The 22970-nt window shown below is 41.1% G+C and overlaps 1 protein-coding gene across 1 annotated transcript in view; it reads right to left on the reverse strand.

The window, feature by feature from the left end:
* Cog3 (component of oligomeric golgi complex 3) overlaps positions 1–22970 on the reverse strand; it is a 53260-nt gene that overhangs the window by 10408 nt on the left and 19882 nt on the right. The window contains exons 10-19 of the mRNA XM_075950137.1: positions 22740–22866; positions 21874–21965; positions 20653–20792; positions 19292–19452; positions 17269–17374; positions 13912–14036; positions 11104–11193; positions 8686–8806; positions 5950–6038; positions 5707–5841 (exon numbers count right to left, since the gene is read on the reverse strand). Of these exons, the coding sequence (XP_075806252.1) occupies positions 5707–5841; positions 5950–6038; positions 8686–8806; positions 11104–11193; positions 13912–14036; positions 17269–17374; positions 19292–19452; positions 20653–20792; positions 21874–21965; positions 22740–22866 (1186 nt within the window). The remainder of the gene's footprint in view (positions 1–5706; positions 5842–5949; positions 6039–8685; positions 8807–11103; positions 11194–13911; positions 14037–17268; positions 17375–19291; positions 19453–20652; positions 20793–21873; positions 21966–22739; positions 22867–22970) is intronic.

Consider the following 22970-nt stretch of genomic DNA (forward strand, 5'->3'; position numbering starts at 1 on the left):
CTCTACTTTCTACTCCAGAACCAACGCCCAGACCTTTGCTCTTACGACCCATTGCAGACCTCACCTCTACCTCCTTGCACTCAATTTCTTTCATGTCTTCTTTTTATTGTTAAGATGCAGCTTTTACAAATAAATTGTAAATGGTTGAATGTGGTGGTACACACCTTTAATCCCAGCACTCAAGAGGCGGAGGAGTTCACCAATCTCTGTGAATTCCAGGCCAAACTGGTCTACACAGTGAGTCCTAGACTAGCCAGGGCTACATAGTGAGACCTTATTGCAAAAGTGCATGTAAATTAATTTTAAAAAATAAATTATGTATTATTATAAATTAGACAAAGCTAAAAGAAAATATTTACTGTTAGTGGACATTACCCCAATATTTTCCAGTATAAAAATATTCACATATTCACTTATAAAAATGGGACCACAATGCTCATTAACTTTTTCTAGAAGCTATATTCTAGACCTTTTTCTGGTACTAAAAGTATTATTTTAAAAATAACCACTGTCTACTATTCCATTGGTTATTCTAGGATCTCACTAATTCACTAATAACATAATTTGGGCTTTTGTAAAAAAGAAAGGAAAACAACAGTGTCATACTATATAGACCAGGAGAACCTGAAACTCACTCTCTAGCTCAGGCTGGCACTGAATCCACATTCTTCCTCCATTTTTAGTCAGTAGTTAGATTTCGTGACCAAGGCAACTCTTAAAAAGAAAGCATTTGATTGAGGCCTTGCTTACAGTTTCTGAGGGTTAGTCCATTACCATCATGGTGGGGAGTATTGGGGCAGGCAGGCAGACATGGCACTGGAGAAGGAGCTGAGAGTCACATCCAGATCCACAGGCAGCAGGCAGAGAAAGTGGAACTCTGAGCCTGGTGTGGGCTTTTGAGACCTCAAAGCCACACACTTCCTCCAACAAGGTCACATCTACCCAACAAGGCCACAACTACCCAACAAGGCCACAAATCCTTCTAACCCTTTCAAATACTGCCCTAGAGACTAAACATTCAAATTTATGGGCTTATGGGGCCATTCTCACTCAATCCACCATACCCACCTTCAATGTGTACCACCATGCCTGGCCAACTGTCTGTTTAAACCCACAGACTTCTATATTCACCCTGGTTGCTATCTGCAGAATTTACTTCTCTGTAAGTCAAGGCTCGTTTCTTCACAAGTTCTCCTAGATCTGAAGAGGCAAGCCCTCCTAACAAAGGCGGCCAGAGACAGAAGAAAGAAGAGCTTTCCTCAACAGGCCCATCTCTTACAGAGCCTGGAGACCAGTGCAGACCCACGCTCCACGTGATCACTGCTCTAAGCACTTTAATGTTGATGGAGTTTATATCTTCATTTCCCAACCAGGTTACAATTCTTTAACCACAAGAATTAAACTCATAAGGTCAAATTTTACTATACGCACTACATTAAGAAAAAAAATCTTAATTTATACATAGTAACCAAACTAACAACACTTCAAAGGGAACCATAAAATATACTAGCAAAATTCTATCCAACAAAAAAATGAAAAGCTTTTACCTGTAAGTGAGTCTTTAGCAAAGGCTGGCACCAGAAGGCTATGGTATAGCGCAACCATAACCTGAAAATGCTTCCTGCAAAATGCCCTGATTTATACTTTGCTGATGCAAATCTTAATTCAGTTCTGTCTTCTTTCACTATAGCTTTTCTGAGGAGCTCCACACTGACAAAATCCTCACATACTGTCATATGTAGCCCTCATATCAGCTCAGACAAGGCCGACGGGTGCTGCAGCTCTCAACAGAGGTTCCAGAGGGAGACCAGAAGCCACCGACTTACTGGTGATTTCAGTTAGGAGGTAGCAGACTAGGACCACCCAGTTCCTAGTCATTGTGGTGGTTTGAAAGGCGGGAGTGGCACAATTAGGAGGTGTGGCTTTGCTGGAATAGGTATGGCGTTGAAGGAGGAAGTGTGTTGCTGAGGGGGTGGGTTTTGAGGGACAGTTCACTTCCTGTTGCCTGAGGATCAAGATATAGAATTCCTAGCTCATTCTCCAGCACTATGTCTTGCCTGCCTGCCATCATGTCCTGCAATGATAATGGACTAACCTTTTGAAATGTAAGCAAAGTCTCAATTAAATGCTTTCCTTTATAAACGTTGCCATGTTCATGGTGTTTCGTCACAGAAATAGAAACCCTAACTAAGACAGAAATTGCTCAGAAACCGGTGTATTGTTGTGATAGGCATGCCCATGGTTTTTGTTTAAAGGAATATGAACCTTGGTACTGTGGATTAGAAAAGCAATTGAATGCTTTAAGTACTGCTTAATGGGTCACACTAGTAGAAACATAAGACAGTGGTGCCGAGAGTGATTTGAACAGTGGAAGCCTGGTTCAAGACGTTTCAGAGGAGAAGATAATGTGGCTGATGTTTGTCCTTGTCCAAAGACTGTCTGAGCCTAAAGTGAAAAGATTAGGATTAATTCTGTTTGGTAAATCTCAAAACAGCCTAGTATAGACTCTGTCCTGTGGTTATTAGTGTTGACTCTAATGAAGATTATATAATGAAAAGGAGCAAGCAGAGCAAGGAAAAATACAACATGTATAATTTGAAGAGAAAAGGAGCACCAAAGAAGTGGATTGGAACTAAGTCCTGTGTTCAAGAAGATAAACGGATTAAGAAATGGAAAAAAGCGAGTGGTGACCTCAAGACAAGATTCCACCCAGCTAAGTTTCCAACATGTGAAAAGGAATTAAAGAAAATCTTAAAGCCAGGTGTGGAAGTGCACATCTTTAATCCCAACACTCCCAAGGCAGAGACAGGTAGATTTCTTGAGTTTGAGGCCAGCAAATTCCAGAACAGCCAAGCTCAACCAGTGATGGAAACCAATGGAAACAGAAAAAGCTGGTGACTATGTAATTAAACAGGGGACCACGTTCCAGTCCCAGCAAGAAGCAGAACTTGGCAGCTTCAGCCATGTGGTTCTGGCTTTAGAGTCAAAGTAGAAATAAGAAGTTATGGAACTTTCCTCCACGACTAAGGAAAGCTGCTGAGGCCAGTTATGTGTCAGAGGTGTCCCTGAATGGAGGCCTAGAGAGGTCATCAGGTAAAGCTATGACACTGAAGCCTGGATTGCCTCGGAAACCTCAAGATATTGGAGATGTCAGGGAGACCTGCCAAAAAGAGTTGCTAACAGTGAATGGAAGCAGCCCAAGACAAAGAAGTATGCTGCAGTCAATAGCAAAGCTGAAAGAGTTGGAGATCTGAAGAGAGTTTTGACATCAGAATTGGAGATACAGAGTTTAGAGTTTGCCCAGTCAGTCTTCAGTCTTGCTTTGGTCCATGCCCCCTTCCCTACTTATGGAATGGTAATGCATTTCCTGTGCCATTATATATTGGAAATATGTGATCTGCTTTTTGATATTGATTTTATAGGAGATTATAGTTATGAATCTCAGAAGAGATTTTGAACTTTAGACTTTTAAATAAGTTTGAGACTGTTATATGAGACTTTGGGGACTTTTGAAGTCGGACTGAATGTATTTTTTTTGCATGATCTGGCTATTAGCCTGTGAGGGCCCGGGAGTAGAATGTGGTGCTTTGAAAGGAAATGGCCCCCAGAGGGAGTGGCACTATTAGGAAGTGAGGCTTTATTGGAGTAGGTAAGGCCTTGCTGGAGGAAGTGTGTCACTGTGGAGTGGTCTTTGTGGTCTTCCATGCTCAGACTATTACCAGTATCACAGTTCACTTCTTGTTCGCTGTAAATCAAGATATAGAACCCTCAGCTCTTTCTCCAGCACTATGCCTGCCTGCATGCCACCATGTCCTGCCATGATGATAATGGATTAAATATTTTTTTATAAGAATTGTCTTTACAAGAGTTGCCATGACCAAGGTGTCTCTTCACAGCAACAGAAACCCTAACTAGACAGTCAAGCACTTTTTCTAAACTACCACTACTCAGAGTCCTATTTATTAGTTTCAAGCAACAAGTATACCAGGGTATTCTAGCATAAGAAAAAGTACTGCAGTTCTTAAAGCCTTAAAGAAAATAATCTGAGCCAAATGTTTTTATACATACATCTATATCAACATTTACCACAGTATTTATTCTCTTGGGTCACCTACATTTTTTGAGAAAAGGGGTGATGTGATGGTTATTTTTACTTGTCAACTTGATGAAATCAAGAATCACTTGGGAGACTGACCTCTGTGAGGGGTTCTCTTGACTGGGTTAATTGATGTGGAAAAAGACCTGCTCACTGAGGATGGCACCATTCCCTTGGCTGGGATCCTAAACTATCTAAAAACAGAAAGTGAGAGCTGAGCACACGCAATCCTCACTCTCTACTTCATGACTGCAGAAACAATGTGACCCGCTGCCTCGAGCACCCAGTGCAATGACATCCCTGTCACAACAGACTGTAACCGTGAATGTCCTCTCTTAATTTGCTTTTATGAGGGTATTCTATCATCTCAACAGGAAAGATAGTTAAGATAGGCAGAAAAATGAACCAGAAGACTATCTATAATATATTATAATATATGGTATATATTCATCTGGTTCATTTATATATTTATATTATACACACAACATATATATATGCATGTGTATGTATATGTGCATGTGTGTGTGTGTGTGTGTGTGTGTGTGTGTACATTCCAGTACTTTTGAAATGAGTTGAACAAGATACAAAAAGGTTTATCCCACATACAACTGATAATTCAAAACTTCATTTCTCAATTTGTGAAATAAAGTCTGGGAGCCAGGAATATGGTAATGATTCAAGAAAATTATGAGTTCAAGGTCAGCCTGGTCTATAGAGTGAGTTCCAGGACAGTCAAGCATACAGAGAAACTCTGCCTTGGGTGGTGGTGAGGGGGGTGGTTCAAGAAAATGAAGTATTTCATCACGGATCTCAGAAAAGGAGCACATAAGAAGAGGCTGGTCTGCACCTTGTGATAGGGACACTCTGCTGTGAAAGCAACTGATCTGTAGCTTGTGAAGGGGACTGGACTCACATCTACAAAGTCAGATCAAAAACAAGTCTTCTGAATGCTGAAAATGCCCTCTATGCACAAGCACAGCTTGTTTTGTTGTGCCAAGCTATATTTGCATTTTTTTAAATGAGTCTGAACACAGAAGCAAGCTGAGAACATATTGTTAATGAGGCTTATAATCAAATGGCGCCGATTGAGATCAGCGAACAGAACCATAAGCACTTGTTAGTTAGTAGAGGGCTTGCACTAGCACACACAGGCCCTGAGTTGTATAATAGGTGGGGAAGCAATCTGAGCTGAGTTCCTGGGAGATAGTGACAGGAGGGGCAGAAATTCAAGGTCATCCTTGGCGACATCAAAAGTTCAAGGCCAGCCTGAAATTGAGAACCTGTCTCCAAAAACTGAAAATAAAAAGAAACTGCCCACTGCCTCACAGACCCCAAACAGAATTTTCTCCGGAGGGGGAGAATTTCAGTTCTGTGAGAACACCAGCCAGCACAGAGGAGACGACAGTGTAGACAACAGAACACACCAAACAGGAGTCAACTATAACCAGCCCTGCAGTGTCTGTTCTTCAAACTATGTGCTGGTGAGCTCACATACAGAGCTGTAAACCAGCGTTTGTGATAGCGTCCCTAAAAGACACAGTAAGAACTGGACTCACTCTCCTACCGCTGTTTCCATAACTCAAAGAAGAAAGGACTAGAACAGTCTGCACCTTTGTCATAAACTCCTCCAGCTGCTCCACAAACAGCCTGGTCTGCTGCTGAATGAACTGCTCACAGGCTGACTTCAGGTGCCGGTCTACGTCCTTCTTAGAGTCGAGGTAATGTTCTCTGATCTCAGGAGTCCCCTGAAAAAGATAAGGCAATTTCCTTCTGTTTGCATATGCCTAGGAGTCACCAGACATGGAAAGAATACCATTTAGCTCCCACCACCAATGAAACAGACTCCTTCTCACCTCCAACAAGAACTCTATCAAGGCATTGTTGCTATTCAGCCTAAAAAATCTCGGAACAGTCATAGGGTTCAGGATTTTAAATGCTGCATCTGTGAAACAAAATTACTCGTCCAGTGAACATGTACAGGTTCAACAGAGAAGCCCTGGGCAACACCAGCTCTCTGCTGCTGCCAAGACAGGAAGTACTCATCTTTACTAGGTCCCTTCAGGAAGGGCGGAGTGAGTGACAGCAGTGACGACCATATGCCCACACAGTCACTTCCAAAAGTCACAGCTACAAATTACTATTAATCACAATGATCTACTTATAGAAAAAAATGATAAGCAGGATAACACACAGAATTTCACTACTTTGTCTTTAGATGTTAAGTAGAATTTTTTTAAAAATGCACATACTTACCCACCTTCTTTATGACCTTGGCTGGCACAGAAATTTATTTACTTGAATGACAGTGAATAAACAAATGTGTCAGCCAAGAAGAAAACACCAAGAGGACATATTTACCCCTTAACCTCCAGACTAACTAGACTCTCAGAGTACTAACTGAGGTCTCATTGATGTTCAAATGCAATAAGATATACCATTAATTCATGAGAGGTTAGAGGCTTAAAAGTTAAGAGAGAAAGTATTATTTAGGGACAGTTTTCAAAAGACTATGGCTTTGCTTCTCCTGAATGAAGAAAGCAAAGCGCGCACTGCTCCAGCCTGCAAGCACATGCCCCAGCCCTAGGCACTGCCTCTACCGGGGTCTTAATGAAAAGGACAGACTTCACAGTGAGCAGAGCCAAGTCACCAACCACACGACCTTCATAATATGGTGGGAAAAGAAATCCTACCAAAATCATAGTCTACTTCATTTTCTCACATCTCAGCAGACTTAGAGCAGAACCAAGTGGCAGCAACACACAGACTAGAAAGAAATGAAACAGCCATGCTTCATCCTATTCCCAAATAAAGGCCAGCAGCAGCCACAGCTCCAGACAGGTAAGTGCCCTGTTCTCAGAGCTCACTCCAAGAGAAGGGAGCCAACCAGGAGCAAGGGGAGAGAAGCTCCTTGTGGAAATAAGCATTTAAAAACACAGGGCATGCTGGGCGGTGGTGGCACACACCTTTAACCCCAGCACTCAAGAGGCAGAGGCAGGTAGAGTTCTGTGAGTTTGAAGACAGTCTGGTCTGTAATAGAGCAAGTTCCAGGATAGGTTCCAAAGCTACACAGAGAAACCCTGTCTTGAAAAATCGAAGGGGGAAAAAAAAAACAGGGGCTGGAGAGATGGCTCAGTAGTTAAGAGCATTGCCTGCTCTTCCAAAGGTCCTGAGTTCAATTCCCAGCAACCACATGGTGGCTCACAACCATCTGTAATGAGATCTGGTGCCCTCTTCTGGGCTGCAGACATACACACAGACAGACTATTGTATACACAATAAATAAATAAATAAATAAATAAATAAATAAATAAATAAATAAATAAATAAATAATTTTTTAAAAATAAAACAGGACATTGCCCAGAAAACCTGAATCCTATTTATAAATGAAGACAAAGCCAAAAATAATTTACTATGAGGATCATATAATAGATTTGGAGGAGAAATACAGGGCCAACTGCTTTGATATAACTCATCAGGAGAACACAGAACTCGGCTGAGTCAAACATGTCCTCTCTCAGATGACCACAGCGATAAGGGAGCTAAAAGAATCTTCGGGATTCTTTATTAGGCATTTCTGAATCACAGGACACAGACAATAATGAGAGTCACAAGATTGAGAGGGAGTTAGTTCATTACACAAATGAATGCCTAAGGAACAGAGCTTAAATCTCTGGAAATCAGTAAGAAAAAAGATGAAAATCTGTAAGGAAAACAAATAATATTTATAATGTGTCCTTAACTATTTACAATCAAGAGCTTGAACTGTTTGTATTTTTATCTCTTAAAAATCTAATAGTTCGGGACTGGAGAGATGGCTCCACAGTTAAGAGTACTAACTGTCCTTCCAGAGGACCCAGGTTCAATTCCCAGCACCCACATGGCAGCTCACAACTGTCTATAAATTCAGTTCCAGAAGACTCGACACCCATAGCAAAACACATTTAGAAAAAGATTGTTAATTCAAAAATAAAAAATTAGGAGAAATGAATCCTCTTTCCCAAAATGAGTCAATATCCTACATATTTCACATCACCTTACTTAACAATAAGCATCTCCATTTTGATGTTATCTTAAACACAGTGACGTCTTTGTATTCATTTTCATTCTTAATGATCCTGGTAATCAATGAAAGTACCAAGACGTCGTTGGATTCTTTTACACAGGAGAAGATGGGCTATAGAAGTTAACCACCCCTCAGTTCGAGTTTACACAACAGCCAGAAATAAAACCTGACTCTCAGGCACTTGAATAATCCCAATTTGCTGACACATTCTACTTATCTTATAAGTATTTATTATACTGATTTTCATCTGATAGTTGCTTAATGGTAATATGTAGAAGGGCCCAGGAGAGTTAAACTGAATTGTACATGGAAATCTTCAGAAATAGCTCCTTTCATGAAGAAAATACAACAAATCAGAAGTAATTAGGACATTGACAGCTCAGTTTAGTATGGATAAGTAACACATTTAGCAAGCAAAGCATGCAAAAGAAATTGCAGATGAACATAAAATAAACCTGTAGCCTGTGCTGACACACCTGGACAGGTCAAACACACCCATATGTGCCAGCCAGGACAACAAAGTACCTCTAGTTTTCTTGAGGTCCAGGGAAATTTCCTTAATGGTGAATTCAGTGTGAAATGGAGCAATTTGTTCTCGAAGAATCAAAAGGTGCTTAATTAAGAAAAGTTGTCCATCAATCTGAGTCTAAATTATAAGACAAAAGAAATGGATATTATCACAGATTATATCAAAATTGGAACATATAAAATACACTAGCATTCAACATTTAAATCTATGTAGATTTACAGCCCTGAGGTGCCACTGTTCTGGTGTACAATAAACTCTCTCTATGCCAAAGTCACGCCTGCCAAAGTTCTCCGGAAAATTCAACTTGAAACTCTGAACATGATCACTTGCTCTACTCAAGGAATCCAAGAGAGCAAACCACACAAAGGCTACGACGAGACTCAAGCCTGCTAACGTGGTGCAGATGTAACAATACTGCAACCTAAGGGTCACACCAAGCAGCAGAAACATTGAAAGGATGAGTCTAAACCCTCTTGCTCACAGCCATCGGGTTTCTCTTAGGAGTCAAATGAGTTTCCCCATTTGGTCCACATGGTTTTGATACCTAGAACATTAGATAAAGTGGACTGGCATTCCCGCCCTGGATTACTGGCTGTCTCTCCACAAACCCTGTGCTATCTCAGGACTGTCTGCTATGGCCCTGGGACGTTAGTGGAGCTCTCAAAGTTCTGACCAAGGCCCAGAATAACAATTACAATTACAGGCCTCACGATAGAAGTTTGTGTGTTAATAAAGCAAGGCTTCTCCTCAAAGCACAACTTTATTTTGAAAACATTTCTAATAAAGTTGTCCTTCATAAGTAGTCTAAAAGGATTCATAGACAAAATGGCAGCTCCTCAATCGCTCTTCCACCGACTTGTAATAGACACAATCCACTATCGAGCAACATGGGCAAGGGAAACTCACTTAGCTGTGGAACACGGCGGCAGATAAATATGAAATGCTATGCATTTTAAATACTTGATCTAGTTGTAAAAGGACAACTTTTGACAGCAAAAACTGGGCTACTTAGACTTCATTTACTTTATTAAAGATGTTGTAACTAAAGAAAATAGTATCGTGTTCATTTACTACAGACAAGGTGTTCAATTTATGTCTGTAATAATAATTTACCTAAAAAACTAGAAAAAATCTTATGTTGAAAGGCAAAAATAACACAATCTCAGCCACAAAAGCTAATACACTAACCATGCTTATCAAGCAGAGTTTCCAGACACACATAAACCCTTATAACATGCAGGAAACAGATTATATTAAGACAGTGACCTACAAGGAATGAGGACAGAGGCTCGGGGGCTTAAAGGAAAAGACAGTGTTACAAGAGGCCAGAGCCTCTTCAATTAAGTCAGTCTTCCTCCTAATGAGCTGAGAAACATGTTCATTGTACAAAACCTATGGATAATAAAGAAATGTGCAGGGAATAAGGGCAGCGATCACCCAGTCTCCCACTTGCTTCATGGCATTTTTGTTACATAAAGCACAGGCTTTATCTTTCTTCTATGTTATCCTTTATTTGTCTTAACATGGTTAAACAGCATTTACTGTGTCACATGTTTACATTTTGCAGCTTGCTGTGCAATGATCCATCATATAGAATATGTCCAGTTTGAAGTTAGAAATCGAATTTGTAAATCTGGAATTCATAGGCTCGAATACGTCACACAATGGTGAACTTTTGGCTACATGTAATACGTCTCTGCAGGGAGCAGGCATTCTAGGGAGCCTGGGAGCGCAACACTGGGAGAAGCACAGACCACAAGTTTCCAGCCCCGAGCCCATGCTGTTTACAAACCATAAACCATGGCAAGGACTTTAAGTCACACAACACAAGGACTATAGCTGATTTCCTCTGGGTAAGACCATTGGACTATTTATTTAAAATACCGTAGGGATGGCCAGGCAAGGTGGCGAATGCCTATCCCAGGCACTCAGGAGGCAGAGGCAGGCGGTTCTCTTTGAGTTTGAGACCAGCCTGGGTTACAAAGTGAATTCCAGGACAGCCAGGGCTACCCAGAAAAACCCTGGTTTTGTTTGTTTGTTTGTTTGTTTGTTTTGTTGTTGTTTTTAAAAAAGACCCAACAAACAAACAAAATCCTGTAGGGATGATGAACCGCTGCTTCCTTGAACACACTTTCTAGGCATTCTGGGAAACAGCAGTGCCATTTCCTCATCATGATCCTACTCATCAGGCCCTCAGGACCATCTCTGGCACATCAGCAAAGTGCACTCTCTTAGTGCAGTCGTGAGCAAGCACGACGATGAATACCAGTTTCCTTCAAAGGGTCTCAAATTTCACTCCGACTAAACAAACAAATCTTACTGCCAAGTTGCTTTAAATTCCCATAGTTCTAAATCAATGTCAACTTCACAATACTATTACAGGCAATAAAATTCCACCTAACGCTTTATCAAACCTTATTTTTGCTGATAGACTCCGATGCTCCAAGCAAGGACTGTATGCAGGCAGACAATGCTTCCTGTGATAACCCTTGGAACACCGCCCTCTGGTGGAAGAAGAGAGAAACATCAGCCTGCAGCCTTCACAAAACAAAAAAAGGAAATGAGAAGCCACGAAGGCAGAAAACAATGTGTACTTCCCTTCATCACTGGATTAATCAATACCTGAACCATTCTCCCTCAGATTTTATCACGTCCATTCAACCTTTGTCGACTGTCACATGGCTCTGTAACATATGTGCACTCACGTCCTAAAACCTTCACGTGTCCTTTACTAAACACATATCAGCACCTACTCACTACTACTAGCATGTGGGGGTCACTGGAAGGTACAGAGATCTAGTAGGCAGGTAGGGTTGGCCACAGTGTCCACTCAAGTACAATCTGATGTAGTGGGCTAGAACAGTGCGGGCTGGCCTCAAACTCCAGACCCTCCTTCCTCAGCCACTGAGTACTGGGCTCACATAATATGTGCACCACCACACCCAGCTAGAAGGCTGCTTATAAGCTGAAAATTAACTACAAAGCCATCAGTATAGCTTCTAAACATGTATCCCAGGTGGCTATAGATTCGCATAAGAGGTTCTTCACAATAGGAGGAAGACAGAACAATGCAAACAGTCAACAGGAGAAAGCTGACCAAAAACTGAGCGAATTACAGAGTACTGTGTGTAAATACAAAGAATTCTGAGGACTGTGGTCGAATTCTTAGAGATGGGGGCTGGAGAGATGGTTTAGTGGTTAAGAGCATTGGCTGTTCTTCCAGAGGACCCAGGTCTGATTCCCAGCATCCACACAGGGGCTTACAACCATCTGACTCCAGTTTCATCTGTGATGACTTCCACTACCCTCCTCTGGAACAAGCACACACATGATTCCCAGAAATACTTGCAGACAGAACACCCACACACATAAAGCCTTTTTTATTATAAAGTATAATTTAATGGAGCCAGGCTTGGAGGCACCTGCCATAGTCCCAATGCAGGACAATCTCTGTGACATTATCAAGGAGGAGGCCAGCCTAGAGTACCAGAGACCCTGTCCAAGGGATGGGGAAGAAACAAACAAAAAAATGAAAGATTTCTACTTCAGAGCTGGGCACAGTGGCTCATGCCTACAATCCTAGTACTCAGAAGGCTGGGATAGGATTGCTCAGAGTTTGAGGCCGGCCTGGGTTACACAGTTCTAGTGCGGTATTGGCTAAAGAGTGAGGCTCAGCATCAAAAACACAACAAAACATTTGGATATGAGGTAAGTGGAAAAAGAATAGGCAACCCTGAGGTGCACGCCAAAGCACAGAGTGACCTCCCAGGATGCACCTGTGCCTTGACTGGCCTTCCTGTCAGCATCCACAAAGCTGTGCACTGAGGTCTGGGCTATAAAGGGCGTATATGAGCATGACCTTTGCACATGGGATCTTGGCTCCATAACAGCAAGTTTTGAACCCTGGTCTCATGCATCACTCCCTACTGGGAACCTAAAGAAGCAAAGATGCCAAATGTCCCCCTAGCCCACACTGGATGAGATCTGTGAACCAGTTTACTTCATAGTAGTATGGGTGACTGACTGACTGATGCCATGGAACAAATGTGAGACCTTATTTGGTCCTAAGAGTCTGAAGTATGAAACACTGTGTGTGTGTGTGTGTGTGTGTGTATACATACAGAGTACACACCTCTTGAGCCATACTGTTAAAGTAGTGGGGTCTGAACAACTCATTACATGACTACTAGATGCAATCACTTCTCTTCACATGCGGGTTACAGCAGCCAATTAAGAAACAGAATTGAAACCACCAAATTTGTTTTTGTGGGGATTTTTGTTTGCTTGCTTATTTGTTTGTTTGTTTTTTGAGACAGGGTTTCTTTGTGTATCCCTGGATATCCTGAAACTTGCTTTGTATACCAGACTGGCCTCAAACTCACAGAAATCCACCTGCCTCTGTCTCTCGAGTGCTGGGATTACAGAGTACACCACCATGCCCAGCTAAAAACAACCAAATTTATAAAACAATTTTGTTTTAAATGTAAACTACTGACAGCAAATATGTAGCTAAATCTGCCACTGCAGGGAATGGAAACCATATAATTAACTCAGCATGCTTAAAACAACTGTTTTCCAAAATAGTACACAGTCTAAAAGGCGCTTTAAAAACTGCTAACTTCAGCAAGTAACTAAACTTAGCTCATGACTAGGAACACAGGCACTCTTGCACTACCTGTTAAGGTGGCTGAAAATAAGTCAAAACTGGATTTACAGGACTGGGCATGGTGGTATCCACCGGAAATGCCTATTCAGGGAGGATGCAGCAAAGGGATCTGCAGGTTCAGGGTCAACTAGAGCTAGCTACTGAGCAAGACCCTGCCTCAACAACAAAAAACATTTTACAGTGGCTACATTTAGTACTAAGCATTATGCCAATGTGGCATTCCAATGTATTGTTCCACACTCCTTACCACAGCTCTTTGCTTCACACACAAACTCATCAGTAGCTTTAAACTCATTTGTGGTCATGGACTCCTGATGAAGACTACAACCTTGGTCCTCAGGAAGATACAAATATAAACACACAGTAAAACTTACCCACAGCTTCGAGGAGCCCTAAATAAGATCAACCTTCAAGTTACCAGCATATCTAAAATTCCTGACTTTAAGAATATCAACACTGCATCAAGACTCTTAAAGTAGATTAGAACTTAAAAATATTCCAAGAAAATTATAGAATAAGCAATTCACAGTAAAGATAAAAGGATTCACACACATACATCTATGCATCTATATAATTTGGAGAGACAGACAAGCGTTCTTCGCACTGTGGGATACCACATCCCGTGAAGATCTGCTGGAGAAATTGTGCTCTGCGGTCTAGGATTGAGGGAGTCTGTCGAACCTAAAATGCAAACAGGAAAGAACATATATTCCAGATGTGGGTATCTGTCATACAGTAACTTACATGGCAGCTAGAAACTATCCATTCTCATTGGCTATCAATGGCTGGAAGACATCAATTTCCTTCCCCGCTCCATATTTAATAAAAAATACCCTAGGAAGTCTAAGCCAGTACAGGTAGGGGTTAAGACTGAGAAAAGCCTGGAGCGCACATGGGCATACATATTCCAGCTGTGCACATACATATACATGTATGCTCAATACCACTCAACACTAGTTATTTTTCCCAAATATGATCAATAATCTTTATGGAATAAACCAACAGCATACTTAGGGAACACAACCAGATTCTAGAAGGCAGATCTATATGTAACAGGCACCAGTGAAGGTAGGAGAGGAACAAGAAATCAATTTTTCAGTGCAGAGGACCAGACCCGGGCCTGAGCACGCTGGGCAAGTGCTCCATCACTGAGCAATAGTCACATCCTCCTCTCCTTTCTTCAACTTCTTACATTCCGAGACAGGGTCTTGCTGAGTTGTTCAAGCTGCCCTAAACTCACTTTAGTTCAGGCAGCTTTTCAACTTGTCATCCCCCTGACTCAGCCTCCCAAGTGGCTAGATTATAGGCCTTTAGCAGGCCCAGTAAAACAGGACAGTTTTTAAAGGAACATGGATCAAAGCTGGCTTGCCTGGCACCTTGCCTTCAGTTCTAAACTGGATTATCACATGATAAATTGTCCCCACCATTCAGGTCAGAAAAGGCAGTTTGGGGCCAGTGTGAGTGCCTGAAGAGAAGGCCACCTCTGCAAGAGAGTCACAGTCACTCCAGTATCCAGAGCCAGATTAAAAACAACTACAAAGGTGGCATGCGCACACTTCTCTGGAACAAGAGGCAACACTTATATATGAACTATTCAAGGACGTCTTAAGAAACTTTATATTTTTAGCGCAGTAACTTGTAGTTACATAAAAGATGTCCTCATTCGAAGAGATGCAATACTACCTGAGGCAAAGTGTCAAGCAAGGATACCAACAATATAGTGTCTAGCTGTCCTGGTGCACTGGCCACACCTTTAATGCCAGCATTTGAGACTACAGGAGAATTGTTAATCCTTCAAGGTTAGCTTAGGTTAGACAAGAAAACTCTACCAACAAAATATGTTTGTGTGCATTGTTGCTAAAAAGTAAGCCTCAAAACTAGGTTGTGTGTTCATTTTGTCTTATTTTTCACTTCTCTACATATTTGGGTTTTTCTTCAATAATACAAAAATAAAAGTCTATGATGAATAAGTAATGTTCCAAATAAATATTATTTCTTAAAAATATCTAATCTGCTGAGTGGTGGCGGTGCATGCCTTTAATCCCAGCACTCAGAGACAGGTGAACCTCTGTGAGTTCGAGGCTAGCCTGGTCTATATAGTGAGTTTCAGGACAGTCAGGGACACACAGAGAAATCTTGTCTTGAAAAATCAAAACAAAACAAACAAAAAACAAGATCTGGATTGTTCAAACAAAATCTAGAGGAAGGGTTGGTGAGATGGCTGAGTGGTCAAGAGCACTTTTGTATATATGTATGTATGTATACGTGTGTGTGTGTGCGCACACACACACACCACGTAGGCAATAGAGGCCCTAGAGCTTTATTGAAGAATCTAGCTACTATCTACAGGATCCCTCCTTCCATATAAAGAACCCCAAGTACCAAGTCAGAGTTGCATGCTCTGAAGCTGCAGCCAGTGTCTGCTCACTTTTCACTATCCTATTTGACTGCTCCAGGGAAGAGTCTCCTGGCAGAGCCACCTTGCCAAGGCAGGGCAACCCCTATGGTCCTCTTGCAGGTCCCCCACGACCGGCCCCTCACTTCTCTACATAAGAAGAAAGTGACCACAGCACTGTCGGATCACCATTCTACCTTATGAACATACACATTTGGTCTTCCTCTTGGGAGGTTCTTATTCTCTCCCGCTGCACACACTTGGGAAGAAGGGCAATGACTACACTCACGTCTACTGCTCCTCATGCTATCAGACCCCTGTTCCCATTCTAATGCGGGCACCATGCGGAGGACATGTATTCTTGACCTTAGTGTGTGTTTTAATCCCACTGCTTTCTCACAGACAGTCGTACTTGCACATTACTTTCTTGGGACTACATTCTTACAACTGTCTCAATTCTCCTATCTCTCCCACTAGTCCACCACATTTTAGCAGCGTCCCCCTCCTCTACCGATGTCATCATCCTCAACTGGTTACCACCTCCTCTGCTTCAATCACACTTGCCTACTCTTTCTCAGTCAGCTCAGTTCACTCCTCTGTCCCCACTGGCTCCTTAACATGGGCAATGTCAAAGTCTCCCCCTTCCAAACAATGGCTGGACTCTGCCCTGGGGTGATCTACAAGCCCAAAGCACCAACCACACCTCAGTCTTTATCACTAAACCAGCCCTCCTACTATAGCTCAAAAACAGTGTTTTCAGAATTGTAAGACAACACGACCATAACGTTTGTTATGCTATTATGATAAAATTATAAGTCAGAAATGTGGTACATTAAAATGCCACCACAAAAAGTAAAACCAAATGGAATTTTAATGTCTTATTTAATCCAATCAATCTCAAATATCAATTTAAAATAATAACTAATAAAAATTACTACCATGGTATTTCCATTCTTTAGTTCATGCAAAATCTTTAGTTCTGGTATGCAATTAACATGTCTATGGCAACTGCATGCACTCATCACATGTGGAAACACTACCCACATTCCGCGTGCTCAGGAGGGCTGAACACTGGAGGGCACAGCTCTAGCTCCCTTCCCTGTTGGGTGGCATCTCTGTTGCTATGCTAAAACACTGACGACAATCAACTTAGGGGGAAAGGGCTTATGTGACCTCATAACTTCTGTGTCACAGTCCATCACTGAAGGAAACCAAGGCAAGAGCTCAAGGTGGGAGCCTGGAAGCGAACACAGAAGTCATGGAGGGGAGCTACTTACTGGCTTAGTCACCACGGTTTCCTCAGCCTGCTTTCTTCGACAACTCAGAACCACCTTGTTCAGGGGTGGCACCACCCAACTGTACCTGACCTCCTCACACTCTCTCTGTTACATCTGGGATCTATCGCATCTGCTCCCAGAAAGCACGAAAGCACAAGCTGCTTTTTATGCCAGAAACAGTCCTCGGTAAGCTTAATTAACTGGAGGAATAAATGCCCCAAGTTAAGACATTATAACATACCAGATTTTCTTAAAGTGCTGGGCTCTCCTTCTTCTAACCGGACATCTGAAAAGGAAGTTTCTGAGGGTGCCTTCTTTTGCTCATCTTTTAAGCTCTGAGCGATTTGCTACATGGAGAAACAAGAAAGAACATTGAAGTGTCTTTCTTCTGAATGTCTTGCAATCTGGACCAGCTGAGCAGATGTTCTGGGAAGACCTATAAATTCAAGTGTCACCCTATAGGACCCGCTCATTACAAAGAGGAAATAAGCCAGGCAGTGGTGGAGCATGCCTTTACTTCCAATACTTAGGAGGCAGAGGAAGGTGGATCTATGAATTCAAGGCCAGTCTGGCCTACAGAGTGAATCCAAATTCTGTCTCAAAAAACAAACAAACAAAACAAAACAAAACAAAGAAGAAATACACCAGGCAGTGGTGGGGCATGTCTTTAATCCCAGCATTTGGGAGGCAGAGGCAGGTGGATAATCTGTGAGTTTGGGGCCAGCCTGGTCTACAAGAGCAAGTTCCAGGACAGCCAGGGTTTACACAGAAACCCTGTATTGGAAAAAAAAAAAGTAATAATAAAAAAGAGGAAATACATTAAAGCAATTTTAAAAAGCAAAATAAATATAAAAACAACCCCCCTCCCAAAAAAGAACAAAACAAACAAAAAATCATGAAGAAACAGTGAAACAAATCCTGGTCTCTTCAAAATAGTTCTAAAAATAAAACACAAAACAAAGTAGAGAGGAGTCTTAACTTCATTTTTTAGACTTTTATTTATTATTCTGTGTATTCAAGTTTTTATTCAAAAAAAAACTAATGTGCTTAGGAGTCAAGTATCTGGGGACCTTTGGGCTGGAGCAATGACTCAGAAGCTAAAACACATGCTTCTCTTCCAGAGGTCCCCATCTGGCTCCCAGCTCCCACATCAAGAGGCCTGTTACTCCAGCTCCACAGGGATCCTACGCCCTCTCTTGGCCTCTGTAGACACATTTGAATATACACATAAATTGAAAAAATTTTTAAATATTCAAACTACTTTTAAATAATTACACAATAAAATATACTGACAAAAATATAAGGTGAGGTGACAAAAGCATTAACAGCTGCCAATTCCAAAACATCAGCTATCTGAAGCCAGAATTTTAGGAACTCTGCTGTGTTTAGGTGAGAAATTCTGCCATGGCTGTGATAAAAACAAAAACTGCCCTGAAGCAATGCCTGAAACAAACTCACCCTAAAACAATCGAAGGGAGCAAGGGAGTAAAAGTAATCATGACACTGAGCTGGAGTCATGGAGACTTCACTGTGGTATTACCTGTACTTTCGCTTCTATCTGTAAATTCTCACTGAAAAAGCTTCAGACTCTCATAACCCTGTTATAGCACCAATACTCTATCAAAGGTCACAGAAATGTAGGTACAGGAACAGGGTCATGGCAACAACTGGAACCTTCAAGACATAAACCCGAAGTTGGAAGCTGGGCAATGGTGGCGCACACCTTTAATCCCAGTACATGGGAGGCAGAGGCAGGCGGATCTCTGTGAGTTAAAGGCCAGCTTGGTCTACAAGAGCTCGTTCCAGAACAGCCAGGACTATTACACAGAGAAACCCTGTCTTGAAAATCCAAAAACAAAAAACAAAAAGAAAAAGAAGAAAGAAAGAAAGAAACCAAAGTTGGTACAATATATATTTAGGAGTAGGACAAAGGGTTGTGTCACCATCATTAACCGTGGTGGCTGCTATGTTACCAACCCTCTTATATGCCAATCACAAAGAAATAAGAGAAAATGAAGACAGCACTAATTCAATCTAAAACTTAAGGATGAGAAAACTATATAGTATGTCTACGAAACACAAGTACAAATTAACAATTTGTGTTTGATTCTTTAGTTTCATTTCCTATGACTTTTATGGCAAGTAAGTGCATTTTGATTTTATATTTTGAGTGATAGTTTAAAGAGTAATATTCTATCTTAACGAAATATCCACAAGCCATGTGGGATCAGGGAGAAGATGAAGTACAGGTGAAGAGACCGCACCTCCATCATGACTAGCTTATCAGGATATGCCAAGTCTCCAGGCGCTGGTTTGTAGCCTGTGATGTCCGTCTGAATGTAGATATGGGTCCGGTACACAAGCCTCTCTTGTACATCTTCCAACATCTGCTTTACTCCAGCTGCAAATGCCCCCAGTTGCTCAGCTTTAAAAAGAAAAAAGTCCGTCACCCACTCCTTTAGAGGCAGGACAGTGCTCCCTTTAACTAAACAGTTCAGACACTGCACGGACTTGTCTGAAAGACGGGAGCTGAACTCTTTGCGGTGTGACTCAATGATCTTAGAACATTTTGACAGCTTCCATTTCCTCACATTGAACATGGGGAAATAAATTGGCCCTTCCACCTTCTTCCCAGGACTCTGCAAATTTATTTCTATTATTTACATAATTAATTTAGGTTTTAAGAGTGCACTATACCTAGTTAATTTACAGCCATGTAATTGGCTTCAGACCAATATTAAAAGATAGTCAAGGCAGCTTACTAATGGGTTATCACATCCCATTAACAAGTAAGCTGACATTATAACAATTGTACAAAGGAAAAGTGAAATATGAGTTTATACACTATTTCTCCCTGATGTTAAACATGAGCAGCCCTATCTTGATACACTATTTCTCCCTGATGTTAAACATGAGCAGCCCTATCTTGATACACTATTTCTCCCTGATGTTAAACATGAGCAGCACTATCTATCTTTCCAAGGGTCAGGGACTAGAGATACTGCACACAGATGGAACACATTCAGAGCACTTTAAAACTACCCTAAAGTCAGAAGCAGTGAGATGTGACACAGAAAGAATAACTGAAGAGCACACGGCGCCTACAGCAGGAAGTCCCACAGCACAGGGGCTGCTGCTTCAATAGGACCTGTTACAGCTATCACAGTCGTGTTTCCTACGGCCATCAATCAAACAGACGACAGCTGGTCAGACAGTCGAGGATGACTGAGAGAAATGCTGCCATCCCCAGTTTCTAACCGAAAGCATGACGCAAGCTGACTACAGTGTGCTAGATCCCTAACACAAGCCAAAGCTCAGTTTTCTCTGAACTCCAAATGCCAAATGAAAAGTATTTTATTACTGACTTCGGCAGATTTTAAACTCTTGTCTGTTTAATTTATAGCATTTGATAGTTCCAGGTGAAGACACACCTTGATTTGAAAAGGAGTGAGGTATCAACCCAAGCTCCAAATCATTAGCCTTCTGCTTAAAATTTTAACACTTATAAAAAAACATTGAGTGTTTACGAACTGAGGCTGTGGAGGAAAAGCTCTATTTTTTCTCACATTCACTAAGCCACAAGTACAATTAAGAGTCCTTAGAATGATCACGTCTGTGTACTTACCATTGTTCTGCACATGGTCTTCAAGCACCTCGTTTTTAAGAATGCCACAAAGCTCTGACAAAGTCTCTAAGTGAATGACATGGATGATCAGTGGCCGGAACACATCATACAATGACACGCACAGCTTCTCCAAAAGCTCACTATAAGGAAGGACAAAATACTGTCAGGATTTTTCCAATGTACTAGAAGTTTCATGTATTAGAAGTTTCTAGCTAGTAAAATGAATAGAAAACGGTAAGGGCACGTTACAGAGGGAGGAGAAGGATGGGTCTGTAAACTGCTTTTGCTTGAAAAGCTCAGAATCAGTATTTAATCTGTAACAGTTCATTCAAATTAGCTGCCCCCAACCACAAGTCAACTGATTACAACTTTTAGTTTAACAATAACTTTATATTCTTTAAAAAAAAAAAGATTATTTCAGTAAACGATATTTCCTTTTATATTCACTGCAGATCAAACCATTATCCCCACCACCACCACTAAACTTGTTCAAACCTAAAAAAAAACAAAAACAAAAAACACTAGCTGGGCAAGATGGTGCAGACCTTTAATCCCAGCACTTGAGAGGCAGAAGCAGGAGGATCCCTGAGTTCAAGGTCAGCCTGGTCTATATATGAGTTCCAGGACAGCCAAGGATAAGCTGCCTAAAAACAAAACAACAACAAAAGTTTCAAAAAAAAAAAAACTAAAGTACTTGGGCCCATACCAAGTATTTTGAAAAATTTTAGACATTTGAAAGGAAAAATTAGGAGTATATGTTTTTCAGATTGTCAACAGTAGCCTTCTATATACAGTACTTCACCAAGTAATCACCCCAACCAAAACCAGGAAATCCATTTCTCTCTTCCTCAACACAAGTCATAATCTTAGGATCTTTATGAGTCAAAAATAGCTAACATGAGGAAATCAAGTGACTAGCAGTGGACCTAAAAGTCACTTTGAGAAAACAAAGATTATCAAATAAGGTCTATATTTTTAAATATTGTTCATTAGTTAGATGCACAGAATTTATTTTATCTTGGTGTAGATAAAGGAATCCAGGTTCCAGGACTTGGTTCTCTTGTAGACTTGAGAAATAATCATAATCAACAATATTCTGTTTCCATACACAAAAAGTTCAAATGCTGCAGTAATTATAGAATGTTTCTACAATATACTAGACCATGTTATCAATAGCAAATCAAATCTTATCCACAAGCGCCCAGTCTACACATCACTTACTCTAACTTTGCCGTTGGCTTTGTGAAAAACTCATTGTAAAGTTGGTGCTCATCTTGGCAGACATGGACCATAAAGGCACAGCCACTGCGAACCTGCAATAAACAAACACATCCCGCCTACAAAGGTGCACATTCCAGCTCTTACAAAATAAAGCCTATATTTTGCTTACAAAGTGACTATGCACATATATTCAGAAGCAACTTTCTGGAAAACAGGAAATGGCTAGTTCTCAATGGATTAATGTAAAATCATTATAAAATAAAACATTTTCTGGTTAAAAGGGAGTACTTAAAAGTACTTAAAAGAGAACTTTTTATGTGTTTTTCTAAAGTATGAATTAAAACCACACTAAACAAAGGCCATCTCTGCATCAAAAACTAAGCTAAGACATGGTGGCACAAACACATCATCTCAGCATTCAGAAGGTTAAGGCAGGATAAGCAAACAGCAAGGCCAATCTAGGTTGCATAGTAAGACTCTATCTGAAACAACCATAAAAACACCTAAGATTACATTTTCAACATAAATCCACTAACTCTGAAACTTCATAGTTCAAGGAAGAATGTACTTGTAAATCATATTTCAAGAAAAATGAACACGAGGCTATTTTACAAAGTTGAACAGAACTAATGTCCACTATCATAACTAGAAAAAACGTTGATTGGGAAACAGAACGATAACAACTTGCTAAGGCAGGTCTGAATTATTTTGTTCCCCAAAACTGTGTGCTACAAAAATAAGGTTAGAGGCAACTGCTCAGAAAGTAACTGACAGAGCCAAACTGGAAGGAGTGCTGCCAAGAAGGGAAGCAAGCAAGTACTAAACAGCCAAGAGCAGGCAGGACATGCCCACCAGCAGGCGCTTACCAAGGCACAATGGTCTCTATTATTTTGGCTGGTTAGCTCTGCGACAGTACAGGCAATACTGGGGCCCAGAAGGAGCTCCCGCTGATCAAGGTAACACTGGTGGATATCATTGAGCAGGTGCTGGTATCTGGTGGAAGGCAAGTAAAAAAAAGACAAATATTGCATGATCCCTCTCCTGTGTAGAGGCTAGATTTACACACACACATACACACACACACACACACACACACA

The sequence above is a fragment of the Microtus pennsylvanicus genome, chromosome 15 (assembly GCF_037038515.1).
Source record: "Microtus pennsylvanicus isolate mMicPen1 chromosome 15, mMicPen1.hap1, whole genome shotgun sequence".
NCBI classification, from domain to species: domain Eukaryota; kingdom Metazoa; phylum Chordata; class Mammalia; order Rodentia; family Cricetidae; genus Microtus; species Microtus pennsylvanicus.